Below are 21,837 nucleotides of genomic sequence, written 5' to 3'. Positions count from 1 at the left end.
ATTAAAATTCTCTTGACCCCTTCATTTTGGCCTACATTTGTAGGTTCTGTCCTTGATTTCAGTCAATAATCTCCTATTCGACTTGACATATCCGATTATCAGCACCTGATGTAAATTGCGACAAAGAGGATGGTGACACACAGATTAATTCTGCTAATGGGTCTACATTTCCCACAAAGATAGCCTTGTTTGACTCTACTGTAAATTATATGTTAGTATTACTTGACATTTGTTTACCTAAAAGTAATGAGATTTAACCTACCTCGAATATGGGCGCTACAGTAAGCGAGTTGCCCAAGCAATTAGGAAATCATAGACTCTTGTAACCGTTTTGGCCATGAAGACGGGTATTTAAAGCGAGGAAGAAATGCGCGTATATTAAGCAGGAGATTTTCTTTTATTCAGTCGACGCTATCGCCACTGTGTTTGTTGTGGGGGTAATTATGACGTCGGCATCCAGAGGAGTCGTAAAATAATCACCGCAGGATAGTCATTGGTGGATCAATTGCCATTTCATCTGCCCTTTTTTCCCCTATTCAGAGGTTTTAGTGACGGCAGTAAGCATCAAGGTATTTATGCTTGAGATTCAACTGGTTTTACGATTTAGTTTTTGAAAATGAATTCCGCGTTACATTCAAACGTTTATTGCATGATATTTGAAGGAGTAATCTTGGGTGTTCCGTAAAACGCATAAATATTGCAATAGTTCGAATGGTATCCTTACGTCTTTTTACAATAATGGAATCTTGTTCTGAACCTATTTCAATGATAATTCCGTCATTTTTTTTTAGCAATAATTAGGTTTGGTCACACACGCCAAAATTTGGAAATTTTTTATGCACGCTGTACCGCAATTTCTGTCTTGCACGGTCTGTTTTGGTTATTTTTCTTGGCGCGATTCAAGTTTATCAATATTTCGAAGTCAATATGTATCGCAGACCCTCTTATACCCGAGTTGGAGGAGGATATAGCGTGCCGTTCCTCCGCAGGAAAAATTAAACCTATAAAAATAAGGGTAAATGAAACGGAATTTTGTTGGTTATTTAAGGTATATTCTGCCTAAAAAAATTATTATCTTCAGCCTAAGATTTAGGTTGGTTTGAATTTTTAATCGTAGTGATAGCTTTCAGTCAGGCAATTCCTGACATAGACCGATACTCAGCTTATATTTTCGAATTCGAGTGAGAAAGAATGGCTGATGGATTAAAATCATGAGACTGCCAAATTATTTACAACATGCCGTTGATATGCGCATGAAAACTCGATACTTTATTTATATTTATCGTCTTGTTTAAAAAATAAATACGATGTTTTTGCAGAATGGAAATATTTTGTTTCTTGGTAATGATCATGAAAAACCAGGGATTGGTATTGCACTTTGCTACTTTTTAAAGTGGTGAAAGCAATAACAAAAAAATCGAGGTTGGAATGATGCGCATTGTAACGGAAACGATCTAGAGGCGACGCGGTTATTTTTCAAACTTGATAATTTACGAGTTCGGAGTAAAAAAATCCGGTGATCGCGTTGTTTGGTGCAAATTTCAACCAGCATGAATACGGTCTCACCACCTCCTCATGTTTGCGCCCGTTTGCCAAGTAAGTTTCGGTGTTAGATAATATGAGCACGACTCATCACGTGTTGTTTTGCGCGTGTCTTTGAATCAAAATATTGTATATTTGTTCTACTACATTAGTCAAATGCTTATGAGTGGAATCATTTCATTCCCGTCTTTGTTGAAAATATTTCTCACCCTTTTTCGTCCACAAACATTTTTCTGTGTCGAATCGCCTTCTCAGCGTCCTCTTGCGTGTCTGCGGATCGCGCCTTTACTTAGCCTGTCATTTTACCTCGAGATATATCGACAACCGCGACATCATCGATCGAATGAATTTCTTCCTCAGTTCAAATACCCGTATTCATTTCGAACTCCTTCTATAGATATTATTCTTTGAATGTATTTTAAAAATTTCTCAGCTCATTCGGATCTCCTTTGGTTTGGAGTTAGTTACTTATTAAAGTGGACATTCAACCCATACAAACAATAAAAGCGTTGGCTACTGCAACCAATTTGAACTGTAATTATAAAATGTTCGATGTATCGATTAAAAATTAAATTGTAAGGCGACAAAATGCGCACTTAACGTCTTCTCTCACTCTAAGTTTCAGTTACTTGAAGCCCCCATTACCTGACGAGGATCTTCCATTAATTGCGTTTTGACTGTTTATGATTATGGTTTATGGCTACCATTTGTGAAATGTCGTTGAAAAAATAATTTTCACCTCCTTCGTTTTCTAAAACTTTTACTAGCCTGAGAATCAGTGGGGATTAAGATATTTTGTCCAAGTTTTGGAATACTCGAACATTCTAATTCTATTTAAAAAATGCCTCAAAAATGCACTCTTGTCCACTGGTTACGAAAAGAGAAGGGAGAGAAGGCCCGCTGAGTCTTTTGGAGCCGAATTTCTCTTTCCAAGGACTCTGAGGCCGTTGCCCTCCATATACCAACAGTCTCCTCCGCTACTCCTCTGTGGTGAGGCTGACACTTGTTATTAATTGGTTGCGATATGGAAAAATGTTTCAGTAATCCAGCGATGTACGAGAGCGATATTTGCTTTCCCGCTTCTAAAACGGGGTATAGATGTGAAAATTGACATTTTTGTCGACTCTATATGCACTTTTCAGATTATCTAAATTTACAATATATATGCGCTAACGGACTCCGAAAATGCACATAATTGAAAGGTATATGATGCTGACAGTGTCTCCGTGTAGTGAACTAAGAGTTAGTTTCCAATTGTAGTGTGTCATTACTGTGGGGTTATATTCATTGGGATCTGGAAACCTATGCCGCGACCTTAATTTTTACTTATTTGTAGATGGAGGCCGTTTCTTTTAATGTTTATGATTGTATTCATACATATGCATTCATTACATTCATTTCTAAATTTCGCCCAGTAATATGATGGCAGGCATGTGTTCCTGTGTTTATGAGTGTACTTACTAAATTTTCAATTCTTTGAATACGTGTTTGTACTAGCGAGACGGTGGAATCCCCGTATCCTGGAATTTATGATAAGTTAGAATATTGGAATTAATTTAGGTCTTAATACCTCCTAATCAACTAGCTCGGTTACCTAGGAACGTTCGGTGTCAGATAATAATGTCTTGATAAGTGCGGAACATAGCACTAAAGTTGAATATTAAGAAACAAAAAATAGGAATGCGTAGCTTCCGATTCTTCCCGTAGTTTCCAACCTTTCCAACAATTTTAATGCTTTTGAACGTGGATACGGAGGGGCTACTGTTTACTCATTAGTTTGCAGTTAGCATGTCTCAATGAACTTGATTGGTCTGACTTATAATCGCAGTGATTTCGTTCTAATTCATAATGAACTTTTTATGTCTAATGACCATGAACTGTAGTTTTGGGTGTTGGAGTGTAATACGTAATTTCGTCCTTACCTAATCCAGAATATTTTTTTCCTCATGAGGGTATTTTAGAAAATTCATGCTTAGCAAAAGGTCAGCCAATATATTTCTTCTCATGACCCTCGTTATCGGCACCCTCATGATGAATGTGCATTTATTTATTATAAAAAAAGCTTTACATGATGTTGGATAGTATGTGGTCCGAGTTCTTTGTTTTTTCCGTTTTTCCTCTGCCCCATTCAACTTTAAAAGGTCACTTCTTGTGGTAGGAACTTTTCTTGAGTTATCCATTCAAACCCGATAGTTTCGGTGTCCAAATCGGGCGTCGTATTAGCAGATGAGAGGACCGTATAATAATGCCTCTATTAGTACCTAGGCATTTTCCGTCACTTCATCGTCGGCAGAGGGAGCTACGAAGCTTACATAACAAATATTAGCAAACCATATATTTCATACAGGTACTCAGACATTTATTCTCACACAACTTGTCATTTTCACATCCGATACTTATTTATAAGTAGGAATTAGGGGTATTTTTGCTCAGTTCACGAGAATATTCTGAATAATATTTATGGTCTATCGGAAAAAAATTGTGGAAATTGCGAGAATGCGAGCTCGGAATTAGAGCAGAGGCTATTTTACCGTCTCGTATCCACGCATTCTCGCATGTGTTCTAGCAATTTACCCCTTTACTCGACGCAATTTTGATCGCGCCATCATGAGTACGTCAAATTGCGCAATGACGTGCCCCGTATAAAATGGCCTTTATACTGCGTTGCAAGGATGAGGAACAATATTTGCGGTGCATTATTACACTGCAGGTTGCATACATTTAGGCGTTTTCCTGGTCCTTTCCGTCACTAGTAGATAATCTCGAAAAGTACTGAGCGTTGGCGGCTGAAACAAAAACTACACCTAACTGGTACCATTTCCTATCCCCCAGCCAAATTTGAACGAGATCTGTTGGTGACACTTGAGGGAAAGTCCCTTTGTACAGGCCGTTTTACACGGGGTACGTACTTGCACAATCTGACGCGTGTACGAAGACGCAGTTAAAATTGCGTCGTGTAAAGCGGAGAATTGCTAGAACACATGCGTGAGATGGCAAAATAGCCCCCGTTCAAATTTTGTTCATGCATTCGCGCAATTCCACGCCATTTTAGAAATTAATGCAGCTCTAACCTGCGCAAGTCCGTACCCCGTGTAAAACGGCCTTAAGAGCCAGCGGGGAGGGGGGTATTGAGGTGAGCGCAAGTTGGTAGTAAGATAGCCTCGGGATGTGTGAGAATCGCCGAAGCGAACGGAGGAGTTCAAACTCCCCGAAATTTTCGATAGATACGATCCTCCAACCCCTTTCTACACATGAGCACCCTCTTTCCTCCCCTCACAATCACAGGCTATGGCGTTGGCGTTGTTAGTAATTAAAATCGTGGTTTTCCAACTTAATCTTTTATTTCTCCAGATCAGTTAAAAATATTTATGCTTTACGCGCGTGCGTTTCATATGCAGTAGCCATTTAAAAAATCCGGGAGATTCAATTGGAGAGGGTGTACATTTTTGGGGGACTCATTTTGAAGGGGTGCACTGAAGACGTATCTCCTGAATATTTTTGGGGGTTTGTACCCGGTGTACTGTGTGTTGAGACGTGACATGGCAGATCCAGGGGGAATGGTCACAGGGGTTATGACCCCCCCCCCAAATTTTATCAATCATTTTTAATTTTTATTACTTTAATAGTTTTATGGTATGTGAGGGTCATTTCTCTTGCGATGGAAGACATTGCTTTTTTCATGCCAAGTAAATTTTCTGGCAATATCCATCACTTGTTCTGCTTGTTCTAATCCAGTTGTAACACATACATTGGTGATAATGATTATAATGCTAGCCGATGTATGGAATAAGTACTCTCACTAAAAATATCTTTGGAATTGCGTGAGTATAAGTTTTTTATGTGCAAATTTACTCTTTTAGGTTTACATCATTTTTCATTTAGCAGTTCCTGATTTGGTATTTTTCCCGGTGCCCTAGATGAATTAACCTCTTTCCAAATCAATCCTTACTCATGATTGCATGTTACAGATGATTGCATGTTCAGCAACTACCACTCCAGCCTCTGTGATGCCATTGCCAGGCTCACCATTGCTCTGCAGATGTCTATTTCCCGTAAGTGGCGGAGAAATTTGTCATTAGAGAATCACATGAAGCTCAGCCTAAAATGCTCTTGTTTTAATGCCATGTGATGACAATTGTGGTAAATGTGAAGATCTGTGGTGACAGTGTTCACTTCTCTGCATCAAAAGTCATTTTCATTGAAATAGAGAATGGTTTTATATCAGCATGAGAAAATGTATTCAATACAAAGAAAATGGAAATGGAAAGGAAAAAACTGAATTCTTTGAAGCATAAAAATTTAAGCTAAGAAGGATGACTTAGTGAAAAAAGTCAAGAAAATATTCTATTTTTATATATTAAATACTATACCTTTCATTAAATGAATAGTAATATTAAAGACTGCTCCATTATATTGATGGTTTACCTCAGGCCTTCCTTTCTACGTAGGCCTCAGAATGCTAATTTTTCTTGATAATCCTGAGTGAATGATTTTTACAATTTGTAAATGGTTGTTAGGCCCCTTGAGCAGTAGCACCTAAGGCTTCCAGTATGCTACTGATAATTGTAAAGTATAAGGTCAGTAATTTACTTCGTAGTTTCATGGTTGTTATGCGCAAATAATGAATGGCCAGTGAAATAATAGTTGCAAATTTTATTTCTTCATGTAGTTTCAATACTTCAAGTATACTGTGAATAGCTTTTACTTTAATTTAAATGGTGGTGGATTTTGAAAGTAACTTGTGTATTTAAGACTTGGTTTAGATGTTTTAACTTGCCTGGTGAATGATACGTTTTTATTTCTGGGTGGTATATGTTTAAATGCTTGATAAAAGTTTGGTGTAAGTTCAGTAATGCTGAGGAATGATTAATGTGTATGTACTACTGCTAGTAGATGATCTTCATTAGTTTGCGGCGATTTGCAAGTAATGCAATTACATACAAGTAACATATGTCTTCGTTTTAAGGTAAAGTTCTGGGCTTAAGATATGATGTCACAAAAATAAGCTCTTAATATCCAACCATTTTCATTAGAGGGTTTTACATAACCTTGGTCTCACATTAATTATAATGATAACAGATATGTATGTATATTTAAAATGCATTAAGTTTTGTCTTAAGCAAAGAATTATCATCCTGTTCACAATAATAAGCAAGTAAACATTTTCCCCATCTCTTAGCTTTTACTATCAGTCTTTACTGTCTGTGACTGCTTTTATCACAAAATATTTGTAAAGACTATTTTTTTTAATAACTTAATATCAATGCACCATTCTTTTGTAGATCATCCATTGCCTGCCAACCTGGATCGAATTGGGAATACTGAAAAAGATGGATTGGTGGCCATGGTTGGAGAGGAAGATGATGATGGCCTCCTGTGCTCTCCATCAGTAGCACATGCTCAACTGAAAACACTAGTTCAGCAAGTGATTGATGAAGCCAGGGAACTTCCACGGCTTGGCATTCAGCAAGTATGTTTACAAGATTTAAGCAATGTTACATTTTCTCCTACAAAATTTTCAATGATATTCTTATCCCGACTTGCTCATTCCTTTTTAGTATCAGATAATATTCTGCTACCTTTATCTATTATATGTTTAAAATTAAGATGCAATAAATTAGGCTAATTTTCACATTCAGTGCAGATCTGCCAAGAAAGTTACGTAGAGTATGTAATTTTTTTTGGGATGGCTATTTGGAAACTCTTTAAACAGTATTTAATGCCAAATAGGATAAGGACCTAATCGTGCATAATCTAATGGCATGAGTCCAGAATATTCTTGAAGGATATTCTGAACTTATGCCATTGATTTGTGTCAAAGGAGTAATGGCTGGCATTTTCATACTTTAAAAATTACTGCTTGGATTAGATATTGTTCCTTCAGCAGATAGTTAAATGGTATTCAAATTGCCAGTTTCCTTTCCTCGTCCATTTGTGAATCTGCAGCTTGAAAAGTGATTTCAATGAGGCCTTCATCCCTGCTCCTTTACCCATCAATGCCCACGGGAGCCAGGTGGCACCGTGATGTAGAATTGAGTTCGATCTACTATAACTTCACTAAAACATATTTCCCTGCATTATGCTTATTTACAAAGTATGTAGATATTTTATTGCTCATTTAGAGTACAAAAAGTGTGTCTTTTACCACAAAAAAATTACATTTACGCTATACAGTTAATGCTTTTTCAGAGTATTTATGGAGTTTTGATTGAAAAAAAATATTTTTAAAAGTTACATTAAAGAGTAAAAAAATGGTGTGGCTTTCTTCTTAAAGAATATACAGTTAAATTTAATAGTATACTTAGAGATTAACTACTTCTGATGGGTATATTTTGGGATAAGTAACGACAAATACATCTGGTGCCATATTTTGCTGCTGGGTGTTATCAGTATCAAAACGAACCGCCGATATGGTTGCCACTTTGGCTTGTTTTAATAGAGCTTCAGCTGTGGCTCATATTTACATATTATTTCCTTCTACCAAAATTACAAATACACATGTCTAAGTGTATATAGTTCTATATTTGAATAGAACATTTTTCATTGCGTATTAAAGCAAGGTTTCACGTTCAAAGGTAATCTTATTAAATCATCATCTTATTTCTGTATAGTTAAGTACTTCCTTGATATGTACACTGCTACACTAAATAGGCTACACTGTATCCTTGCAGAATGAAAGATAAGATCTGTCTCTGGTAATTTCGGAATGTTATAATATCAAAGCAAAACATTGTGTGAATTCAATGCAGCTGCCTTACAAGTCAAAGGTCCCACTGATGCATTTGCAGAAGAATGCCAATGAAGAGGGTCAACCTGCTAGATTAATTTGACTGTTACAATTTTGCTTGAACATCCTTGTTAGATTAGAAGAAATTCAAAGAGGAGAGATTGTTCCAAGCTATAAGCTGTTTTTGTTCGTCCTTCCCCCTGGTCCTAATAGCACTTGCATGGGTAGTAAAAGTGCTCACTGAAACGAAAGTGATCTAAATGCAGGAAAAATCTTAATTTTGGAATGCTCCTGTTCTCCTGTATTTTGATTTATTGATCGTCTATTATATTTCTTAAAGACTGAATATTTTTTCTTCTCACTTGTGCTGATCTATCATCTCCTATTAGATATTATGAACACACTAAGGTGGCCATAAATATTTTGGCCAAAAACTGGGATATCTTAATACCGGTCTAGGCCAAGAGTTCCCGGTAAAGTCCAAAAACCTATAGCATTACTCCATGGAAATGGTCTTGTAAAATCAAAACTAAGATTTTTATTATTATTAATTTTTTCCTTCTTTCACAAACTAAGCTTTGAACTGTTATTTGTGTTCTGCCTTCTGGTACAAACTTTTATTATAGAAAAATAATTCCCAAAAATTTTTCACAAAACTGGGGCATTGTCAAGGATTTTTGGAAACCGACGGGACACCCTCAAAAGTTGTCCAGACGAATGGCCACTTAAGAATACACTATAATCCTCTCCCAATTTTTAGCTTTAACATTAGTCTTGACTTAATATTAACTAAATCATAATTTTCTTTTAGTTTTCAAGTAATGGATATAGTAGACGACTGTCCGATGAGGGAGACATTGATATGGAAAACTGCCACTCAGGAAATGGTGCTCAGAGTGAACATGAAGACTTTGCTTCAAAAACATATGAAGATATATTAGCAACTGCCATTTTGAATAAAGTGAGTATTTTGTTTAATTTTATATACTTTAAAATTCATTTGTTCGCAGCATGGAATTAGAAGCATTTTCTTTCCATGATGCATGCTCCTTTCATTGTTGATGGGCCAAATTAAATGATATTTTACTCTCCCTTGGGGTGTTTCACTTAACCCTTCCTAAGTATTTAGTGGTTCTCCAGGATGACAGAATCTATAGCGATATTGAGAAATATTTAGAGATTCGCAACTACTTTATGTGTGTAATGTAGTTTAACCTCGGTGGGCATTGAAACTCTTTGTCAGTTATTATATGTGGGTTTTCAGTATAACTGAACCTGAAGAGATAGCTTAAGTGCTCACCTATGACATTACCTTTACCTCTGGTCAAACAAGCTACCATAAACAATATAATTAACATATACAGAAAAAACTCAAGTGTGGGGAGGGGGCACAACAGATACCTTGAGCTACCTTTAATTTTATCGTAGTGAAAAATAATCAAGTCACACAGGAAGTTTAAGAAATTTTTACTGTAGGAAAGTCATTTAAACTGATTATACACATATACAAGGCATGCCATGTTATGATACAAAATTGTTACAGTTGTGGTTCTGCAATTTTAGGCTATGCAGGCAGCCCCTAAAGGGGGGTGTGCACTAGAGTGCCTCGTTTTGCCACTTTTTTCTAGGAGCAAATTCTAGTACCCATCAAAAGTTTCGTATCTGGATGGATATTACAGATGTGATTTTTTTTCTAAATCGGTTGATATATTGTTTGCCATTTTGCTTTGAAATTTCGAAATTTTTAACGAAAAATGTTAAAAATGTAAATAATTTGAATTTGATTTGAGTGAGCACTCATTTTTTACATTGGGGTATAATGCTGAACTTTGGTTGATATTTAAGACCAATGAGTTGGCTATATTTCTTTAAACTATCGAGAAATTGACCTTTTATCGTGTCCCCGAAAGCACTATTGTGGGGTAGGCAACCTGGAACAGGAACGTTAAACTGGAACAAAGCACATTTTATTATTTTTGAAAATGTTAAGGTACAGTTAAAAATTTCATTGGAAGTGCTATCTTATTATTATTAAAGATAGTTTTGAAATTGTCTTCAGTCAAGTTTTTCAAGATCATTCTCCTCATGTCTTCTGTAAACTTTCTGCATGCCTTTACAGCTACTGTTTTTTAAGTATAATAACCAATTGAATAGGATGATAATGAGATGAATCAGATGGATCAATTTAATTACTAAAATATTAATTAAGCAATGCAAAATGAATATATTAATAAAAGTTATGTTTGTAGATATAACTACACTGAGAATTAATCAAGTGCAATCTTTTGAGCTAATGAGGGGGGCTTTAGCCGCCTCTTCTCTACAACCTCTCACGTTTGACATCTTTTGATCTTATTCTGATAAATAAGTATTGATGAATCATCACTTCATGTCTTTGGAACCATCATTTCTAGACTTTTTTACCGAAAATTCTGTGGGTAGATGAAAAAGCTTCAGTATTTACCTCAATAAATGGTGCATGTAGTGAATTAAATAATATGGTAAATACAAATATGTAAATACAACAGTATATATAGTTTAACTAAACTAAAATTACCAAGGGAAAAAAGAAGAGATGGATACATATGTTGAATCAAGGTTGGATCATCAATCAATTCTTTGAACTAATTATCATAAATATTAATTTCTTTGCCATAAATTCATAAAATATTCTATTTTTATCCGATATTTATCCTGCTTAACTCAATAAAAATCATTGCTGATACTGAGAGGATTGCCTTTTTCTAAAACTGAAATTAATAAGCTAACAAATTATGAACTGATTTTTTAAATATTCTTTACCATTTTTCATACATTTTTTCTTTAAAGAATTAATGTTGAATACATCAATTTTCTTTTTTCCAACTGCTATCTTCTGCACAGGTTATTCTTCAGTGCCAAAAAGAAAATGAGTGGGGGCCCAAGAAGGATGCTGGAGGGGTGGATAGAAATAGAAATCTTTTAGTTGATCGTGTAGAAGTTGGCGTCCAGGCAGAAGTTGAGGCATTAAGGACAAGGGGCGATGGATGTGGTCCAGAGGGAGCTTCAGCAGAGGAGTATGCTGAAGAGGATGATGAAGATTACAATGACAATACCAACTTCAATTCATTTGGGAGGTGGCGTAACCGGTCTCAGCCAATTTCTTATACAGTAAGAGCATTATTTTATCTTCGCCTTCCATTTATCCATATGATGTTGCAAGACATTGTTCCCTTAATATTCTCTTATTTTATCTTCTTATTTTGATGTGAAGTGGACTTCCTCTAAATTCTACATTCATAGCTTCTCCTTTTAGCTTAATGTACTCTTGTGTATTTTTCAATTTTTTGTATGCCCTGAATATTTTGTTTGTGCAAATATGAGCCCTCAGAGAACATAATTATCAAATACGGAGATCCCAAATGTAAGCTTGTGTGTGTAGGATGAATGAAAATTCAAAATATATTTTGTCAAACACCTTGTTATTACGTAGTATATTTTATTTATACTTAGGTTTCAAATCAAGGTGTTCTGAGGAAAAAATAAAAGTATAAGTATTTTATTAAATAATTCAAGGTGTAAATCATGAAGAGGTGCCCAATAAGATAGTAGATACGTCAAAACTTGAGAAATACAATCAATGTCTAAAATATTAATAATTATACATGTACTTTGTATCATAGCAATTGCCTACCTGTTTGAATTACTTGACCTGTCTTGCTTGAATTGTCAATCCAAATCTGTGCGTTAGTTTAAATTATGATTATTGCCTTTTTATACTACTTGCATGAGAGGTTTCAAAACATAATGGGCAATTATAATGAATGAAGTCCTAATTAAATCATATTCAAAACAATTTGAAAAAGACTTTCATATGAGTCCTAGTAGAGAATTCAAATGTTTATCAGGAAGTGGCAAATTTTGATTTGCCATCTTGCCATGAATTAAACTAGACAATTAATAAATCAGTGCCATTTTTATTTCTTCCAAATCAAATGTTATTGATATACTCTATATTTATTCTTTGAAATAAAATATTTATTTCAATTTTTTCCTTGCCACAGATTGAGAAAAAAGTTGAAGAAGTGATGACCACCTACTCAACTGAAGATGAGGAAGACTTAGTTCGCCTACGGCATGAAGAAAATCTTCTTCCCTTAGAAAGGGATCGTACATTATCAAGTGGGTCATCTTTTGATGAAGACACTTCTTTTGCTATGATTAGAGGCCTTGCAATGCACAGGAAGACTGCCCCATTCCCAGAATTTGGAGTAGATATCATAGATATGGATGAGGGCGATCATGTCTGCAGTGGTTAGTTTTAACATTCTCTTTCAATCATAATTATGCATCAATTGGTTCAAATATTTTATGAATTTGTATTAATGCATAGTTTATTATTCTTTAAAGTGCATTTTTGGTTGGACACACATGCAACAATAACCTAAGAATTATCAAAGCCTTCTTTTGTATTAATTTTGATTAAGAATTACAGAAGATTTATCATTATTACTATAGATATTTTGTTCAGTAAATTAAGGATAAAAGTTCATATTTTCAACAGTGATTCACTTGTCAAACGTCATGATAGATAGTGTTTGTCATGAGGGTTCTAAATAAGGTGAAAGTTGTTTTGCTCTAAATATCCAATGAGTTAATTTGATTCAGAGGCAAATAATGGATTAGATTTAGTTGAGTATGGTTTGAGGGCATTTTGACCAAGGTGCGCATATCTTAGGGTTCTATATATCTTTTGTTTTGCTTAAATTTACTCATTATTTACAGAGGATGAAGATGAGCAACGTGAAGGATCAACTAAAATCAATTCAACAACTAAAATATCTGGTGTTGATTCCTGGGAAGAAAATTGGCTTTTCCAAAGGCGGAGACTTAAAATGCGCGGAGCTTTGTCAAATGGTGGATACTGTTCTGTGCCTATGCTGGTTCCAAATCCTAGCGAAGATCTTCATGCCCAAATTGGTGATGTTGATGCAGATGAAATATCTGATCTGTCAGAATGCAATGACTCTACAGAATGGGATGTGAATGATGAATTTACAAGATCACATCACCTCTCCTCCTCCTCTGCTTCAGTTATTTCTGATTCATTGTCTTCCGAAGCATTGAGTGATCCACTCCTATCATCAGTACCTGGAGCCCAGGAATGTCTAGTGGAAGCTAAAAATGATGGATTATTGGATTTTGCAGGTAAGATCTCCTTCTATTTCTGACATGGAAATTTTATTTTTATTACCAGTTCACCATTACTACTGATACTTATTCCTCCAGAGTACTTAAGTTTGTTTTCCAAAGGAAATTGCTTGTTTTTTCTGATATTACATTCGTAACATAACTCTATGTATCTACATACCTAAATTTCCAATATTGAGCCCTCAGTATTTTACTTCAAATACTGGCTACATAAATGCCACTAAGAGGCTATATTTTTATCATAATTATATGCCTCCCTTAGAGAAAAGGAGATTTTTTAAGGTAAAACAAGAATAGAAGTATCATGAATTTACTGACAAATATTTGGTAGGTATTACATAGTTTCACTATGTAGCAACACATCCAGCATCGCAAGTTATGTGGTGTATTTTGGCCATAACAAGGCTAATACAAATAGGATTCAAAGTGATTATGGAGATAATTACCATAGTTCTTTGATTATGATTTCTATAAATGCATTTTCATTGTTAGTGACAGTTTCCAAGTTGTCCTACGTGAGTTTGAAGTAGAACTTGAAGCAAAGTTTTTGGCCGTGTCAGTCATTTCAGTGATTGTAAAATATGAGATGAGATAAAAGCTCTGCAATAAAACATGCCATGTGCATGAACTAACAGGACTAAATGAATCTGAGGCCGCTCAAGTTTAACACTGTAGACTTGTTTGTTGTATGAACAGGAAAGATAATAAATACTCCTTTTTATTTCCAGAGGCTCACAACCATCAGCAAGATAGCGAGTACACTGAAGATTATGCTGTAGCTGAACAAAGAAGGCTAGCAATGACACCCAGCCCAATCTTGAATGAAAGGGAGAATGATACGGAGGCATGCTCAGAAATTTTAACTGCTCAAAAACCTGTTCCTAGGCCCAGGTAAGAATTTAAGTACATATATAAATGAAAATGCCAATGATGTGGATGCGTGCATAAGAGTGATCTGCACTCTTTCAGCTTGCCATTTGGAGCTTCATTTATCATTTAACTAACTGCTGCAAAGCTCTATACAGATTTGAGAAGTTTCACAACAGTAGTATTATTTTGAGGTTTACAGCACACTAGTTAGGCTATTTATATTCCAATCTAATCACGCATCATCATTGGTCAACAATCCTGAGATTGGTTGGACACAGATCTCCATTCCGCTCGCCTAATCATAGTGATGTATTTCTTCTCTTTTACATCCTTTATAACCTGTCCTATGTAACTCATTTGGGGCCGTCCCTTGCCCTTCTTCCCTTCCACTGGCGATGGGAGGCCGCCAAAAATTATTATTCACATCAACCCGAGGAGAGGGAAGCAGCTCCTCTTCATATAAGTGAAGGTGGAGACCACGGTGGTCAGTACAGCAACACTCATTTCACTTCAGGCGTGGTAACATTGACTTTAACGGCTGTAGTACTGCGGTGCGGAAGGCAAGGGGAAACCACCACATTATCATCCCGAGGAGTCGCAGCTACTCCAACTTTAAATTATCTGACCTTTAAACATTATAGACTATAAATATAAACATTAGTGGATGGCCTCCTTTAACACACATCAAATGATCCTATTACCACCTTTATGAGCTTTAGCAGCTGGCTGGCATTCCTTGTTTGAGTCCAACCAGATGATGGGCAGTTGCTCTTCTGCTGCACGTTGCTTTTCTGCATTGGTAATATCAGACAGGAGAGTTATGTGAAATCGAATCGTTCCACTCTTCCATCCCAATCTTCGAAGCTGGAAATTTTTTTCTTTTTCCCCAACTTTGTCAAGCCGTCATTGCTGGTGCCTAAAAACTCAGTAGTACGATGTTTGGAAGTAAAGAGTCAGCACCAAATCGGATTTGTTGATCATAAGTAGATCAAAGGGGATAATTACGTCATAAGTGGCTATCTGTCTGGCTATCTTTCCACCCGTAGATATGCATTCCCTAAACGAGCAGTTGGAACTCTTTGTAATCCTGCAACTTCAGAATTCATATTGTAGCATAATAAGCTCACACTCTTCTTTACACCCATAAATATTTTTGGGAGGGGAACTAATTAGAGGGGAGGGAATATGTGTAGGTGCGTTCGAGTGACCTTCCTGTGGAGTTGCTAGGTGGGAATATCCTAGGGTAATAGCCGCTATTGGCAAGATGTCGAACATTCGTCATGGGCTAGAGTGTTGATCAGAATATGAATAGCCTAATTAGTGTGATGAAAACCTTAAACCAGGACTACTTTCAACAAAATTCAGCAAACCAAATTCATTTATCGCAAATGCAAATACATATTATGAATACATCTTGAGAAAATGAAAAAGTAGGCATTTTCTTTTTGTGTGTTAGTGGTGTTTTCCATTGCATTAATTGGAATTGAGGATACCCTACCATAAACGAGGTGAAAAATGCCCATAAATTCTGAAATCTCATCTAAAGAAATATGTAATGTTCTTCATTTGAAATATTTGATCAATTTATTTTTTGGCATAAATGTTACATCATATCAATGATTCATTTTCAGAGCCCAAATTTGTATCAATTTGGATTCATGTGCAGGAAGCACAATTTACCTCATGAAAATATTCATTATTTCTTTTATATATTGCCTTTCCTACATACCTTCTGTAAACTTCAGCATAAGTGTGTACAAAAGGCCTATATGTACTAGGTTTTCCCCCCCTGTTCCCTTCAGTAATAATAATAATATATAATATAATAATATTTTTATTGGTTCCCAGAGACGTGTCTAAGCCACGTATGGAACAAGTCACAAGAATAGTACATACATGAGGTATTAAAAAATAATATTTAAGGCGAGAAGGATAGGTACAGACATAAACATAAAAGTAACATTTTCAAAAGACAGGTTATAAAGACATAAATTCATCCACTGAATAACAGGGATTGTCACATAAATACTGATAAAGTTGACCTTTGAATTTGGAGAATGAATCTAGCTGTTTAATCTTTAGAGGTAAACATTTGAAATATTTTGACCCAGCATATATGGGGTTTTTGCTGAACATGGTTGATTTATGTACAGTAACTCTTAAATCACTACAACCCCTTGTGTTATAGTTGTGGATATCAGCATTGGTTTTGAGACTGTAAAACTGCTTATTTTGTTGAACAAAGGTAATTGCAGAAAAAATGTATAGGCAAGGTAGCGTAAGAATCCTTAAGGATTTGAAATAGGGCTTGCAGCTGCTTCGCCTAGGAATGTTTTTTATTATTCTAATGGCCCATTTCTGGAGCCTAAAAAGACGAGTAGAATGGTGGGAATGGCCCCATACTGCAATCCCATACATCAATCGACTATGGATATATGCATAATAGACTGAGAGTGCAGTAGCAGTATCAACCAGAGGGACAATTCTTCTAAGTAGGTAACAGCCACTGGACACCTTTGTAGACAGTTTATCAACATGAAATTCCCAAGATAGTGACTCATGAATATATAAACCTAAAAATTTAGTCACAGAAGAGGAAATAAGGGAGGATCCATTTAACCTTAGGAGAGGAGAAGAAGTGATCTTTCTTTGATAGGTATGAAATTGAATGAAAGTTGATTTATCATTATTTATAAATACCCTATTATCATTGCACCAGTCACTCATAAAATTTATGTTTCTTTGGACTACCGTAGAGTCTAAGTGCTTATTAGAGATAAGGTGGGTTGTGTCATCAGCATACATGTACACTGAACCACAGTCGAAGTACTTTGGAAGGTCATTTATGTAGATGAGAAAAAGGAGGGGGCCCAAAATAGATCCTTGGGGAACACCTCTGAAAATTGCTAAGGGAGTAGAAGTTATATTAGTATATGACTCAGCAGAGTAAATCTGTACCACTTGTGATCTTTCACTTAAAAAGGATTTTAACCACTGGTTGGCAATTCCAGAGACTCCATACATCTTAAGTTTCCTCAGCAGTATTTCATGATCAACAGAATCAAATGCTTTCCTTAAGTCAAAGAACACCCCTGTTATATGATTCTGCTTATCAAGTTCTAAGATGATATCATACAGGAGTTTATATATTGCTGTTTCAGTAGATCTATTTTTTATAAAACCAAACTGGGAATCCGTTAGAATCTTAAATTTATTAAAGAAAGAGAGTAATCTATTGTACATCACTTGTTCAAATATTTTAGAAAACAGGGAGGGAACAGATATAGGTCTATAATTGTTCATGTTGTGTGGGTCACCACCCTTCAATACTGGGATGACTTTAGCAACTTTCAATCTATTGGGAAATATTCCAAGTGACAGAGATTCATTAATTAGATGCACAAGTGGATGGATCACAGACAATTTGGCATTGCCTTTTAATAAGGAGCATGGAATATCATCATAACCTGCGGAGTGTTTTTTATTTATCTTTTCTATTATGGTATCAATTTCTTTTACATCAGTGGGCTGAAGAAAAATTGTATGGTCATAATGTGACCGATGCAATGATGAAGACTTGTTGGTCTGTTGTTGGCTAACATTCTTAAAAAGTTCACAGATGGAAGTCAGGAAGTACCTCTAGTGCTGCATTTTATTCTCTCCACTGATAGTATTATATAGTTACATAGTTATACATAGCCAAAGACAGTAAAATGATAATAAATAGAAGTCAAAACTTTGCTAATATTTTTTTCTGAATTTATTTTAACAGGACTCAAATAACACCTCTTTCAAGAGCTACAACCAGTCCACAAAAATACATCCCCCCAAGTAATCGTCAACTCCCTCCTTCAATTTCTAAAATGGAAATTCGGCAGGCACCTGAAAGTACTGTGGTGCATGCTGGGAAACCAGCACATTTTATTTTAGGACTTTGGAGTCATCTACCTGCTAGTAAGTGCATTGATTGAATAAATGTGAAAACTAGCTCACTATCTTCATCCTTTCTGTCAAGTTTCTGATAAACCATTAGTAATATTTAATTGCATATTTAGTTTTTGTGCCCATGGCTTTTCTATAAAACGTTTATAAATTACTCGCTAAGCATTTAATATGCAAGATATGGTATGGTGTGGGAGGTTGACATTCCCAGAGTGCCTGTTCAATCGACTATTTTTTTTAACTACAGATGTGTGGTGGTTCCATGAAGAATTTCTTCTGGAGGAAGATGACAATCACAGAATATTCTCTACCGCATTGAACTCTGAACGACCATGTACACAGTATCACCTTGAAATATTTAATACTGACCCTGAAAACTCATCTGGAAAATATTCTGTGGCTGCTGTAGATGCATGTGGGAACAGTATTTGGCAAGATTTCAGTCTTACTGTTAAGGGTAAGTATTTCAAATTTAAAAATTCATGGTTTACAATAATATTTTCTGAAATTGTCTTGATTCCATTTATGACAGATGTTTTCTTAATTGAAATGTTATTTATACCATTAGTTTGAAAAAATGTTTAGGTATTAAATTCAAAATTATACATTGGTTACTTTTCACGCTCAAAATTTCAATTACTTAACAACTGGTCACCATGATTTCAGTGCCATTTCCTGAAATAATGGTAAGTTGTCACTCCATTTAAACTTTCTTGGTGGGAAGTTTCCATCATTTCTCAAAAAAATGGATGTGGAGAATTTCGTAAAACCAAATGTGCTGTTTGGCTTGTACATTTTGAAATTATTTAAAGAATTATTTTCCTTATGCTAATTCCAATTTTCTATGCTAATATTGTTGGTATATGTTATTTAGGTAGCCGAAGGTCAGATTTCTCTCCAGAATTTGTTGTGGAGCCTTATGATGTAACTGTTGGGGAAGGTGATGAAGTAGAATTCCTTCTTGAAGTCAAAGGCCACCCAGAGCCCAAGGTTTCATTTTGGAAAGGAGCATCCTTACTCCACACCACACCAGATGGTTATATAATAGGTATTAGATCTTCGTCTTTATACATTATGTGAATATTTTAGCTTTTTCTTTAACTGAGTCGATTCATAAAATAACAGAGCAATCTAACAAAACGACTTCTCTCATATTTATTATACAAAAATCTCTCATATTTATTATACAAAAATCTCTCATATTTATTATACAAAAATGATACCTCCTCTATGTATGTATTAAAAATAATAACATTGAATGAAATTATCTCCAATCTCAGTCAACAACTTATGCATTTACCTGTACATACGAATGTGTGAACAGGAGAATTAATTAAGATGCTTTCTCACAATTATGCATCTTATTCATTTCGTTAAGACTCGACATGTTTTGCTTCTCTTGCTGGAGGCATAATCAAGAGAAATAAAAATTTCTTAGCTTCTGCTTAATTTCATATGCAAGCTTTTAAGCCTCTTACACCATTGTTGGGTTGATTTTAATCTTGACGGAAAGACATTGGACATTTGGCTTGCTGGACTCATCCTTTCAAAATCTGGCTCAGATAATTTCATTCTGTTATGCTGGCAGCTACATATGTGCAATTTTTCCTTGGTGTATTCCCAATTTCTCTCATACTTTTTTCTGCTTGTTTTAACACTGATACTATGACTCTACTTTCAATCTGCTAGAGAGGCAAGGTGGTGGCCATTGGACTTTCCGCATGAACAAAATTACTCCAATGGATGGTGGTAAGTTTGTTGTGGAGGCACGTAACAGAGTTGGTGTTGCAACAGCCACTGCTGAAGTACAAGTTGTCAAGTTAGAAAGTGCTAGTCCTGTTGAAGAATCAGTGCCAAATGACGAAGAAGAAATGAGAACCCTCTCCTCATTGGAGGCGTCATCTTCTGTTCTTCAGAATGGTCTCCAGCATCAGGCTGCGGAACTACAAACTTCTGCTCAGAAGGTTAGCATTTGTAGCTTAACAGCATAACTTTGAGATCATTTTATGCTCAATTTATGATCCAAATACCAATGAAAATTCTTAATGGATATCAAGGTTTAGCAATGTCGCTTTTATTTGACTTTACATTGTACTATGTTGCGTAGATTTCCGTGCAAAATGGGTTGTCGGTAGAAAATATTTGTAATGAGTAAATGAGGCTAACTAACAGCATAGCAAAACGAATATTGACCAAGATTAGACAAATACAATCGATAATAAATCCCAGGATAGGGAAATGCAATAGACTCACAGATTTAGAGAGAATCTTTCACTATATATTATGTACTAGCCTTTTTTAAGTACATAATTAATTATAAATACATACGTCAGTCATACTTTTACTGATCACCTTGAGTGTACTAGGCTTCGAATGGCCAAAGGACCAGGTATAGTTGAGCTCCTTGGTACCATCAATAAAACTATACTTTTACAACCCTAAATGGATCCTACTACCACACTTAGTATCAACCATTTACCAACATAATATTTATACGTAATGAAAATGAAAGGGGAACATGAAATCCTCATGAATATTATGGACTAAATCATTCCCTTGCTGAATATTCCTTTTATTTAGTTACCTACTCTTTCTTATCCTTGTCTCTCCCATTAGCCTCCTCTTCTACCTAGTTATGTTGACCACTTCCTCACTTGCATTTCTCTCCGTTGATCTCACACTCTCCATTCTCTTCCACGCCAGCACCTCTCAAATATTTATGTTCATACCCATTTCACGTAGTAAATGGTCATGAAAGATAGGTACTATCATTTTCAATAATATGTAGATATCTGCGAGTCTCACTTAACTGATACTGGGTTGGTGAAAACTAGTAAGGTTGGCACATGAAGCAACCTCCATGCTTTGCCTTCACAGCACCAAGAGCCGACGAAGATGGACGTGGATGCAACCACGTTACCAAAGCCCGAGTCTAAATTCAGAGGCAAAAGCCCTAGCGAACTTAAGATTAGCGGATGAAAGGCACTAAGGAAACTCACGTCCACTCAAACTTTGGGCCATCAAAGTGCTTTTTGTTGGGCTGCGTGGTTTTCCTCTCTTTAGATTCATAATTGGACTCACCGTTTATGTTTCACTAATACGTCGTTCCGTCACTGAGTAGGTCTATTCTGTGTGAGGTAGTTGGGGAGAAGCTCTAGGGGGTTTGAGTCTGAAGTAATCATACTTTTTTTTCATTTTTTTAAAGAGGCATTCTCAATATAAACATAATCTATGAAGATGACTCAAGAAAAAGTTAATACTGAATTTTTTAAATGACTTAAGTCATTAAAATGACTATCTACCTTAACACATTTATTTTTAAACAGCTTCATTCACAGAGACGAAATAAGCAGGGGAGATGGTAGTGGTTGTATCTTTGTGTACTTTCGGCTAAATGTCAAATCTCCAATACGTATCTTTAATATTTCACAAATTCATTGGGTACTATTGTAATATTTAATGCCAAGAAGGTAGATGGTTATACTTTCCCATTATAATTAGTTATGCATGCACATGCAAACCTATCAAGTGCACTCCATATTTGCATTGGAGTCCTTCAGGTTGAA

The 21,837-nt window shown here is 35.7% G+C and overlaps 1 protein-coding gene across 6 annotated transcripts in view; it reads left to right on the top strand.

Annotated features, from left to right (window-relative positions):
• The window catches only part of LOC124157854, a 246,324-nt gene that overhangs the window by 206,656 nt on the left and 17,831 nt on the right, over positions 1-21,837 (top strand). For 5 of the 6 annotated variants that reach the window (XM_046532915.1, XM_046532923.1, XM_046532907.1 and 2 more), the window contains 11 exons: positions 5,511-5,594; positions 6,825-7,012; positions 9,081-9,230; positions 11,153-11,419; positions 12,313-12,562; positions 13,034-13,456; positions 14,188-14,350; positions 18,102-18,283; positions 18,519-18,728; positions 19,146-19,319; positions 19,961-20,235. In XM_046532915.1, the coding sequence (XP_046388871.1) occupies positions 5,511-5,594; positions 6,825-7,012; positions 9,081-9,230; positions 11,153-11,419; positions 12,313-12,562; positions 13,034-13,456; positions 14,188-14,350; positions 18,102-18,283; positions 18,519-18,728; positions 19,146-19,319; positions 19,961-20,235 (2,366 nt within the window). The remainder of the gene's footprint in view (positions 1-5,510; positions 5,595-6,824; positions 7,013-9,080; positions 9,231-11,152; positions 11,420-12,312; positions 12,563-13,033; positions 13,457-14,187; positions 14,351-18,101; positions 18,284-18,518; positions 18,729-19,145; positions 19,320-19,960; positions 20,236-21,837) is intronic. The other variant, XM_046532932.1, reaches the window with a different exon arrangement.

The sequence above is a fragment of the Ischnura elegans genome, chromosome 1 (assembly GCF_921293095.1).
Source record: "Ischnura elegans chromosome 1, ioIscEleg1.1, whole genome shotgun sequence".
Lineage (NCBI taxonomy): Eukaryota > Metazoa > Arthropoda > Insecta > Odonata > Coenagrionidae > Ischnura > Ischnura elegans.
This window is presented reverse-complemented; position numbering and strand designations above follow the sequence as displayed.